This window comes from Manis pentadactyla, chromosome 12 (assembly GCF_030020395.1).
Source record: "Manis pentadactyla isolate mManPen7 chromosome 12, mManPen7.hap1, whole genome shotgun sequence".
Classification (NCBI taxonomy): Eukaryota; Metazoa; Chordata; class Mammalia; order Pholidota; family Manidae; genus Manis; species Manis pentadactyla.
In genome coordinates, this window is record NC_080030.1 from 102,405,021 (window position 1) to 102,417,059 (window position 12,039).

A 12,039-nucleotide genomic window follows, 5' to 3' on the forward strand; every position below is an offset into this window, starting at 1 on the left:
ATAAACAGTCCATCTGTGCTCAAATCTCATGTTGAAATGCATCCTTGATCCTTTGCCTCCACCTTTTAATTTCCTTCTACTTCACTTCCTGTCCTAAGATTGAATTTTTCTACATCAAGCTCTTGCTCTCATATTTTGCTATGAGGGTTACATCTTTCTGGTTAATCACTGTGGGGGTGAGGGAGAATTTAGGATTAGTCTCCTTGAAATCACAAAGTTATGGTTCTGACTGCAGCTGAGACATTCATGACCTTTATACAAAAGCAGGAAAGCACAGGATCATTTCAAATTTTTAGCACAGTTATTTTAACGGAAGACAAGGAGGGAGAATATAGCTTTAGAAAACTTTCCAGATTTTTAGAAGCTTTCAATTTATTAAAAAACCAGATAATTAATGCCAACAGTTTTAATACCTCCTCAACTTCCAGATAAAACTAGGTCACAAAAAAACAGCAGTTTGCAAAAGAGCAGTGCACCCACCTGAGGGTAGGGGGAAGCCCTGGATTTTGACTTGGAGCTGGCAAGCCTGGACTTTGCCCCCTTCCTGTTGTCTGTCATGGTAGGAGTGGAGCTGGTGGTGTAGGAAAAGGCTGGTTTGGTGGCTGAGATCTGATCCAGGGAGAGCTGCAGCCCTTTGTATTCCGTGTCCCTGCAGAATGAGAAGACACAGCCCTTCATCAGCTACCGCGGGAAGCGGACACGCGCGTTCTCTCACAGGAAGGGTGAGAATGCACATTCAAAAAGGAAGTAGGCAAAAGTCAGCCAAGAGAGCCGGTGCCACAAATACCTCAATGACTTTGGAAATGCCGAACATTTAACCAATGTGTGTGAATGTAGCAGCCACAGTCAGATTATTAGGATATGCTTATGAAAATCTCTTGACTTAAAGATATATTTTTCATCATTTATGTAAGTAGAAAATAAATCCGTAATTCAACTTCTCTGAGCTTTTGTGTCCTCAGTGGTGTGATATGGATTATAAAATCCACTCCAAAGATTTTCTGTGTGGGGAGAACTCAAGAGACAACTGACCGTCTCATGGTATCTGATAATTGGCAAGAAGAATGTCTTCTATCAACTGTTCTAAGATCGATCATTCTAGAAAACATTCTCGATATTCTGTTAGCTAGCCAACTAGTGTAACCAGGATCGTAAGTAGTTAAAAATCTCTTTCCACAAGCTGAGTCAGTTACCTCAGGATACATTTTATCACTGGTTCTTTCCGTTCCTTTATATTTATGGAAATATTCATTAAGCTCCTAATATGTACCAGACTCTGTGCTACGTGGAGATGAAGGGATGGATAAGATACCTACAGCCCCGCCCTAGTGCAGATTACAGTCTGGGAGGAGAATCGGTAAACATAGGGGCTGCGCAGTCACATGAAGGGGATACTGAGGGCACCCCAGAGAATTCGTTGCAGAGGTACTGCTTGGAGTATTCCGGGGCTGAAGATGACAGCTGGGCCCTGCCCACAGCTGCCAGCTCTGACTGCTTCCAGCAAGCCAGGAAGTCTGCCTGACCCCTCAATTTTCACAAGAAGATACCTTCCACTGGCAGCCAAAATAAAATGTTTCAGTCTTCTTTACGAGGACTCATGGGAGGCTTTTCTCTCAGGTTCCAGAAGGAGCAGGGCTGCTCCTGGGTAATTGATTTCTTTTTATCTCATGAACACTGTGAAAATAGAACTGTTGTTTCCCTCTTTGCCCTGGAAGTCAGAAAGCTCAGCCTGAGCCCCAAGTCCCATTTGCAGCCACTCTGAGTAAGTGCACAAGTCCCCACGGCAGGCACTTGGTGGCCCCAGACCCCACTGGCTCCCTTTATTTTTCTTATTTTACCTTTTCTCTAATGGGTTCACCTTTTAAAAACTTATATACACATTTGTAATACTCTTTGGTTTAAGGTAGGTCTATGAAATATAGTAAATTAATAAAATTATATATGTAGAGGTGACTGGCAGCTTTCCATGGACCAGGAAATATTCATTTGTCTTCTTTTCCTTTTCCCTATTTGTTCTTCTACAGAGATCAGGCAAAAGAAAAAGTATAATTCAGGCAAGGAGCCCTCAAGTGACAAGGAATAGAAATCAGCTAGACAGGTCCAATAACATCACTGCCACAAACTACAGTGTGATGATGTATGTCGGCAAATTACAACGGCTTCCTCAGCAAATTGTTCATCATCTGAAATTTAAGAAAATCCTCCTACGTGAGGAACAAAACTGTAGAAGGTGGGCGTGCAATCTGCCTTTCTGGTTTGGGAAGTCTGATCCCATGCACATCTGCTTTGCTGCGCCAACCAACTCATAAGGACAATGCCCAACATATAATCTGAGCGTGCCCTGTTCAGTCAGTGTCCTCCAAAACGCGGCTCGCACCTGTTTTTCTGACAGTCTCTCACAACTTTCCTTCATTAGCCCTTCACTTCAGCCAAAGTAGTTCTCCCCAAACTTGTACTTTCCTGACTCTCTCCGTCCTCCAACATATACCAAAAAGCACCCCTTATAAAGCACTTTCTTAAATCCCAGTTGCCTCTGTGAAGCCCTTCCCAACTGCCAGATATGGAAGCAACAAAAGGGTCCATCAACAGATGAATGGATAAAGATGTGGTTCATATACACAGTGGAATACTATTCAGCCATAAAAAGAGAAATCTTGCCATTTGTGACAACATGGATGGACCTAGAGGGTATTATGCTCAGTGAAATAAGCCAGGTGGGGGAAAGCAAATGCCATATGATTTCACTTATTTATGGAATCCAAAAACAAAACAAAATAAAATGAACAAAACAGCAGTAGACTCACAGACACTGAGAAGGGACTGATGGTTGCCATGGGGGAGGGGCTGGAATGGGTGGGTGGGAATGTGAGTTGGATAAAGCGGCACACAAATCTCAATCTTAATATGAGATATGAGTTGGTCCCAGGGATGGAAGTGCAGCATAGAGAATATAGCCAATGGTTCTGTAACATCTTTCTGTGTTGGCAGAGAGTAAACGCACTGTTTGGGGTGAGGATTTAATAATGTGTGTAACTGTTGAACCCCTGCATCATGTACTTGAAGCCAATAAAATATTGTATATCAACTATAATTTTAAAAAGGAAGGGTTTTTTTCCTCAATGACTACTAAGAACTTGCAACCCAGCAGCCTTTCTCTGTAGAAAAGACCCCTGTGGCCTGTGAGTCCCTTGATCCCCCTGCCTTGAGAGCACATGGGTGTAACAGTGAGCAAGCCGGGCTCTGACAGGAGGAAGAACTCCCATCCTTGAGCAAACCCTGTGTCCAATGTTCTTCTGTTCAGTGGGCAACAGAGTATCCATTCAGTCCCTGCATAAAAGATCCTAAACTGACAGCAAAAGTCATGCACCCCTGCAAATACGGCCAAATAATTTTTTTAACTCATTTTTAATGCACCATTTCAGCACAGAGACTTTGCATACAAGTAGAGAGAGTAAACAGGATTCATTTTTCTCGTGCACACTATCAGACCTCCAAAGTATCATCTCAACTACTGAAAAAGTCTGTCCAGAATTTTTGCATCGTTTCCAATGTTAGAAATACTCCAAGTTAACTAGGGTTAAATAAAATGTTAAAACCAATAAATTATTTGAAATTCTATATAGTCACATGAAAATACTAACAAACATATAAGAAAAATTATACAAATACTCATGATACACTAACACAAATATTGTCTTGGTGTACATCAAAATATTCCAAAAAAGAAGCCGCCAAAATTGAGCAGAAGTCCATGCAGTCAGGTAGATCACGGTTTAAGCCACTTACTCTGTAACAATCTCAAATTCCCCTTTACAACTCATGGGGATGTGCTGAGGTTTAGGTGAAATACATGAAAGCCTCATAGCACAGTGCCTAACACAGAATAAATGCTCAAAAATAGGGAGTATTATTTCTTACTTAAGTAAGTAAAAAACTGTAATGTGTTGATAAGATGTGGCAAAGTCAACCATCCTTACAACAGGGATTGTGTAATCCCTTTGTACAAACCCACTCTGTGCCATGTTTTGACACCTGATTCCCCCAAATAATAGTTCCACTTTGGTAGCAATTATAATACACTTCATTCCAAACACCTCTCCCTATTTCTTTCCTTTCTACCCCAAACTCATTTAAATTTGATCTTTTACTGCTGAGCCTCTGAACTCTGATGCAGTATGGTCAAACGGTTACCTGCTAAGGCAGGTCCTTCATTGCTAAGGCAGCAAATGGGACCCTGAGAGCTGTGCAGAGCCAACATTCTGAGAGTTCAGCCTTGCTAGCTCTCTGTTCCAAACTCCAACAGCCTAAAAGATGCGCTAGGATGAAAAGTACATAAAAAAAACACCCACTGAAAGACATTCCCAGTGTGGTTGATGTGTTGCCAAGAGCAGCTCTGAACGGCGGGTTCACGGAGAACAAAGCACTGGTTTTACTTTTAGGGTTCTGTTAAACTGCGGGTTTCGTTTGTGTAGATTGAAGGTCTAGATGCTGATGGGAATCACATTATGAGTTCCATGCCCCGCTCCAAACTCAGACACGAAGAAGGGTCCGGCCCTCCCCGCCTCCCTCCCCGACTCGACGCGCAGTCTGGCATGGCTCGCACGTCCTCGGTGGAGGTGTGCAGGTGTGCTCCGAGGCAGGTTGTTCAGGGCGTCCCTGGGGAGCGGGGCAAAAGGAACTACTTGGGTGCACAGAACTTAGACTCAAATGAGTACGGCGAGGCACTTGACTCGGCTGCTTTGATGAAGAAAGGACACAGCCCTGTTCTACCTGTAAAGCTTCCCGGAAAAGTGCGGCCCAGACCATGCTCAGGACCCCACAGGGAACTCTCTCCAGCGCAGCTCGCGCCGACCTCCCCGACACGATCGGCATAGCAAAACAGGAACTACGCTCTATGCCATTTGGCATATTTTTCAAAGTGGCTATTGATCCCAATTTGCATTTGTATTTTTCTCCTTAATAACTTGCACCAAAGCGGCAGGCATCCTCAGGTACCTCGGCTCTGAAAGCAACGTGGGAACGGGTAATGTGCAGTCACCAGCATTCACAGCTTGTCAATCTCACCCATATTTGCACAGACCTAAGTAATCCTCTTATTCCATTATGGACAGTCAGAAATCATTCAATATGCAGAATTAACCATCTGAGTCTACTCTAAACTTTATAATATTCATGTACATATTTGGAATCGCTCCAATTCCAGTGAAATAAAAGGGGCCATTTTCTCGTCACTGGCGTTCTCTGCCTTCCCTTAAGCAATGTGCCATGCCTGCTGGTGCGGTAAAGGCCGACTTGCCACATGGGAAGCTCGGGGTGATGTCCTCGCAGAGCAAAGGAAAGGTGTCTTCGCTGCTGAAGGGTACCGCCAGCTCTGGAAAAATGCACCAGCCAAGTTTCCATCATTTTGACTGGGAGATTGGTGTCCACGATGCCAGGAGAAGCACGAACATATTCACAACCCTCCAGCATGTTGGAATGAGTGCACAGAGATGCAGTAGAGGTACAGTTGGCCCTTGAACATCTCTGCGGTTGGGGCATCAGCCCACATGCAGTCCAAAATCCGAGTGTAACTTCTGATTCTCCCTAAGCTTAACTACGAATGGCCTACTGTTGATTTTATGGTAGTAAATGATAGACCATACTAGTATCTACACAAATTTCATGCACTCACAACATACCTAATTTTCCTTAACTTTTTTTTTAATATTTCTAGGTTATCAAGTTTCATCTGTATGTTTTTTTAAACTGTCACAAATTTCCAAACAATTTCCCAATATAGGTAATGAAAACCATCCGTGTATAAGGGGATCCTTGCAATTCAAACCCGTATTGTTTGAGGGTTAGCTGTGTTTTATCAGGTCCTGTCGAGTCAAGATTCTGCACAAAAATTTCCTTGTTTGACTCCTCCACACTCCATTCTACTTCCATTTCAGACAACGGAATTTTTGCTGCTGTCCTATTAATTTTGGAGCTGGCCAATCTGGATTTTCTTTGTTGACTTTATGTTACGTGGCAATTCTTAAAGGATGTTGCCAGATTTCCCAGTTGAGCGATTTTTTTTTCAAACAGCTGAAGGTGATCAAATTACCGACGAAAACGTGGAAACAAAGACATACAATTGATTTGGCTCCAAAGGCGCTGGCTGAAATAAGCAGAGGATTGCATTAAACCGTGATCGGATTAAGTGGGAATGACTGCGCCTTATACTGAACTTTTTAATTGGATTCTAGAGTCACTGTTACACGAAGTGCATGACCTTCTTTACATTCTGGCAGAGGGACTGCCTGGCCACCGGGCAAACCTCCACGGCAGGGAGACGTAGTCTCTGCTTCAGTTTCAGTCTCTGCTTCAGTTTCAGGCTCCCAGGGAGCCCAGCGGACACAGCTGATGAGGAGGGCTGCACACTGAGGGGCTTGCAGACCCGGACAATGTGCTGGGAAATAAGGATACAGCACCCTTGGAAATGCAATAGTCTCGGGCTAATAAATGGATTTGTGTTCACTTCTTGTGGCTTTCTCCATTTGATTTGTGATTTTAGTAGTTCCCCCCCAAATCTGTCTCACAGTGAGGTGAATGGCAATCTGATAACAACCTCCTAAATTTCTTACTGTCTAGCACACTATCTTACAGAAAATAGACACTCACTTGCAAATGATAAACAAAATAATTCTCATCACAACAAACTTTCACCTCAAACCCCAACAGACAAAAATCCAAACAACTAGCAACCCTTTCTACATAAATGAGAAACACCCAGTAAGTAAGCAAGTTATGTGAGGGATTTTTTAATTCCCCAACTATAATTAATATCAATCACTGAAATTCTGTGAGATCATAAATCAAAAAAGAAGGCATATGTTATTACTTGAGTGTTATGTATATTAATAAAATGCACTTATTTTTTATTAAGTTATAATTCAGGCACAACATATGCAGTATGTCAGCAAGCTAGAATAAAAAACTAATTTCATCCTCAATCATTTATTTGGAACTATTACAGTTGTACTGAAGGAGGGAGAAAAGATAGTGCTTTAAGCCCCCAGAGAAATAACTTCTACATATCATTGATAAATACAGTATCTCTGCAGTAGAAAAAATATGACAAGGATGCAAGCAATACACAAATTTCTTAGAAATAATTTTTTTTAAAGGTTTAGCCTCACTAGTAATAACTTGCAAGAATTAAGGCAGCTCTCACATGTCATTTTTGACTTTCAAATTAGCTAAGATTTTTTAAGTGACAATAAATCTCAATGAAGACAAGGTAAGTAAGTGGACCTCCTTGTATACTGCTGGCAAGGGAGTAAACGAGCAGTGTTTATGGAGTCTTAAGCATGTCCATACCTTAAATCCAGTAATTCCACATCTAGGAATCTGTCTTATAAAAATAATCAGAGATAAGAATCAAAAGTCCATATACAAGGGTGCCTATCAGCATAATTTCTTTAGTTTAATTGTAAATAGGTAAAAAAAAATAACCAACAATAGAAGCATTACTTACTTATGGTATATCCCCATGTGATAAAATATTGTGCGATCTTAAATATTCTTACTCCAGTAATGTGAAAAATAATACTGATAAAGTGAAATTGTATTTTTAAATTAACATGTACTGTATATGCATGTGTATGTGTATGTGTGTGTGTGTGTGTGTGTGTATACATGTGGTATAAAGCACTAATATCAAACGTTAATAGTGGATATCTGGAAAATGGATTAAAAATGACTTTTGTCACTTCTTTATATCTCTGCATGATCTTAACTTTTCCTGCAATAAAAATGTATGATTTTTATCATCAGAAATATATTTCTTACAAAAGAAACTCTAATTGAGGCATAATTCCCACCTCATATTGAAACAGTTGCCCAATTTCTTTCCTTTCCATTTCCAGGGTTTCTTCTTTGTGAGTAATATTAAGTTACAAAACAGAAATCACTACCAGGCTTCTTTTCCCATAGGTTCAACTTCTCATGCACACCATTTATAATTTTTTAATGTCCAAGTGTCCATAATGCTCTTACAATCCCTATGCATTTCCCTTACTTTCTGGTCTATTTTCCACCCTTCCTGACCTCCAGAATTATCTGTCTCTGAAGACATTCATGTTGGCTTTTGCTTCCTTTGTTGGAGAATATAACTTAAATTACTACTTAAAATTGAAAACCAAAAGGAAGTCTTGCTATGTAGTTTCTTGTGAAACACAATTTAGTTGCATTTCACAAGAAATATAGATGGCATATTTTGTCATTGTTTAAATGAGGTAGACCCTTCTTTAGGGGCCACATTTCTTGTACTGAGGAACTTATTTTTTCAATACTCAGAAACTCATCTAGCTACTAAAGTTGTGGACATATTTGTGGAGCCTCCAGGACTAAGTTCCAAATTCTATTGCTCTTATAGCTTTTCTGCTTCGTATTTTCTTGAGGTGGCAGAGGGGAGGGATGGGGCAGGTGGAATGTTGGTCTTTAGAAGTCTTTAAAAGTGGAATCCAAAAACAAATTAAATGCAAAACGTGCTGGCTCTTTTATCAAGGCATCAATTAAAAGTTGCCAGTCTTCCCTCCCACAAGCAGAAGCCCACTTCTAGTTAAAAAAAAAAAAGCCAAATATAAAGAAAGAAAAAATAATACTAATATCAGCCAAGGTTTCCTTACCTTTGAAAATTTTCACAAATAGAAAATAAAATGCACACATGTTATTCTGGTCCCCTCTTTTCATTCTTTCTCACCCAAACCCCATGTCCATCCATCTCACCTTCAGTCATTTATTAAGCTGATGTTTTCAGATGTATGTTCCGTGTAAACTCTTCACATACCTAAAATAGATAAGCAGTGGGGGAACCCATCACCTAACCCTTACGTTTGGTTGAAGTTCTACTTTCACAGGAATAACTTTCTCACCTAATTCTTCTGAGGCTTACAAAGCTGATTCTTAAAGCCTCAAACTATTCTCTGGCAGAGAAGGTCAAAGGGGCGCGCCTCCTACTTTCAACCCTACACAGACTCCAGGAGCAGAAAAGATACCTGCAATCACAAAGAAATAATCCCCCACAACACTGGGAAATTTGCATCCCATGCTCAAGGCCATGGAGTCCCCAGATTCCCCAGGGTGTGCGGAAACGCCCCACAAGGCCAAGCGTCATGGCACTGTTAGAAGCACTGCTCTTTGCTCCACAACATGAAGAAGGTCCAGCACTTCTGTAGATAATAGAACCATAGAACCTCAGGCTTTGATCTCCCTAGGAAAAGACACAAACATGATGGCGCGAGGCAATGTTTCCAGATGCGCAAACCTTCCTTTGTTTAACTTAAATATTTTCAAATATGTCCTATAGCATTTATTATTGATTAAACCTCTTCTAGATAGTTAATCATTAATGGTGTCTTTACAGTTGCTGTGCAAACAATTCATTCATGCCTACGACATAGCAAATCTCACAGACGTGTTCTTTAATTGGATTCATTTATTTCTAATCTCCTTAAGCCCTTACTACTGTAATGCTTGACTAAATATACATTAAACTCTATTATTTAAGGAGCTAAAATAAATTTGAGGTATGTTCTATGAATAAAAACTTACAATTCAACAAATGCTCGTTATTATTATGAGCCTTGGTATTCAGACAGTACTTTAAATTGCCTGGTTAAGGTAAGTTGTGTTTAAGGAAATTAAGTTCTGAATTGTTGCTAGAGATTTTGGATCACCCACTAAAATACCAAAACTTTCATTTTCTCCATATTTGGAGTCAGAGGGTTTGTATAATATTATAAATATATATTATTATCTATAGAGCCCATTACCAAAGACAGAATAGGAAGATGCCTGCTTTTATGATTTTCAGGGCTTAAGAAATTTCACTGGTCCCCACAAAGATGGCTCAGTAATGGTCTACTTGTTGAGACTTCAAATCTACTGTTAGATATGTATTTCTTTGGCTATAGACAGATGGCACAGAAAAGGATAATAGAGTATTATCTCTTCTGTTATCTGTCAGTGAGTGAGTTTGTCAGCTCCTTTCCCTAGAGCAGAGGTTCTCAAACCTCAGCATGCACCAGAGACACCCTAGAAGTTTGTTAAAACACAGCCTGCTGGGCTCTGCCTTTTAGAGTCTCTCATTTGTAGGTCTAGGATGGAGCCCAAAATTTGTATTTTTTAACAAGCTCCTGGGTGGTGCTGATTCTGCCAGTCAGGGGACCTACTTTGAGAATCGGAGGAGGTGTTAATCTGGGAAGAGCAAAACCAAAGGAACTGAAAAGGGAGGGAACATACCCCAGGCAGGCCGTGCACTTTCCCCAGGGCCTGACCTCATGACGTGTCTTTCACCAAACGACTCCCCTCCCCACCCCGAGTGCCGGCTTCCTCTCAGCCCCCTTTTGGGCACTGTCTGTCCCCACAGACCCATAACACTGGAGAGACGAGGGGGCCTGGTCTTCAGGATGCTTCTGTATTAACACCCACTCTTTAGTGATCTTATCTGCACTGGCTTTAAATTCCATAAGCGCTTGACCTCGGTCTCCAGCCCAGATGTTCCCCAGCGTCAACAGCCTCCCCGACATTGCCACTCTGATGAATGACAGACGTCTCAACTAGACATGCTTACATGCAACCTGTGATTCCTGCCCCTGCCTACAAATCTACCCCTTCCCACCATTTAACCCTACATACACTCAGGCTGAAAACCGAGGTGCTAGTCTTGACTTAACATATTTTCACAGCTCATATCCAATCCATCTGCAAACCCCATCTGTCTACCTTCAGGACATCCTGCGTCTGACCCTTCATCACGACCTCCCTCCTCCAAGCCATCATCTTCCCTCACCTAAGGGATTGCAATCGGTTCCTAACAGGTCTCCCTGTTCTCCACACCAGCCAGATGATCTTTTCATGGTTTACGTTAGTTCATGCCATGCCTTTGCTCAAAACTTTCCAGTGGCATCCCAAAGCCTTAACCCAACATGATCTGACTCTCTCTCTCCTAGTACTGTCTTCTGTTCTTTGATTCCCTTTCTCTGCTCAAGCCACAGAGAGGTCTGCTCATCGACTTACCAAGCTTGTTTCCACCTCAGGGCCTTTGCACTTGCTTCCCACTACTGGAAATGCTCTCCCCACAGCTCTCAGCATGGCTGCCTCACTCCCTTCATTCAGGGGTGTACAGAAAGTCCTTCCCTGGCCACTCTCATATCTTTATCCCGCCTAATTTTTTTTCCCTTTCATTTCCTGATGTTATGTGACCATTTGTTCGTTTATAGGTAATAATCTATTTCTTCCCACTAAAACTGACCCTGTCTGCCTTGGTCACACCACAGCCCTACCACAGAGCCCGGCACCCAATAGGTGCTGGAGAAATACTTGTCGGGTGAATGCGAGAACTATCCCTGCTGTGCCATAGTGAGGTCTACACTTGACTATTCTTGCCATCCTCTTAATTATAGCAACAGAAATTAAACTGATTCTAATGATAGAAATTTGTCTGTAATGAAGGTCCTATTGAGTCAACCGAGAAGTGACACAAATAGAAACAATATTATAATGTAAATGCCGTGGAGTATCTCTAAATATTTTCCTCTGGTTTTCAATTAGCCCTCACAATAAAATGCTCCCCTGCACTCTGCTATTTCTTTAACTGCTCTAATTGGAAGAATGAAGCTGACACCCCCTCTGCCCCCCTCTTTGCAGGCTTCATCCCTCCAGCATTCCTGAGCTATAAGCTGCAGGGGTCCATTACCCAAAGCCAACACAACAAATACTTCACTTTGCCAGGACTCTAGTAAGATTTCAACAGCTAATGGAAATGCTGTGACTTCCAACACTATTTGTCTCTTAACAGCCTATAAAAATTAAAATGAACAACCCTGTGGTACGTTTGGTTAGTTCTGAAAAAAAAAAAACCAGCTCTTTTCCTGTCATATACTTGGACACCAATACCCATTAAAGAGAGTGTTGACAGAAGTAAATCTTCTTGGTTCTTACCTTCAGCCACCAGAGCACATGACAGCCATCACAAGCACCAGGGGCACAATGCATGGCTGAGGAGCAGCA

At 41.6% G+C, this 12,039-nt stretch overlaps 1 protein-coding gene across 2 annotated transcripts in view; it reads right to left on the bottom strand.

Annotated features, from left to right (window-relative positions):
- SIM1 (SIM bHLH transcription factor 1) overlaps positions 1-12,039 on the bottom strand; it is a 67,704-nt gene that overhangs the window by 27,560 nt on the left and 28,105 nt on the right. For both annotated transcript variants that reach the window (XM_057489448.1, XM_057489449.1), the window contains exon 10: positions 481-649. In XM_057489448.1, coding sequence (XP_057345431.1) covers positions 481-649 — 169 coding nt within the window. The remainder of the gene's footprint in view (positions 1-480; positions 650-12,039) is intronic.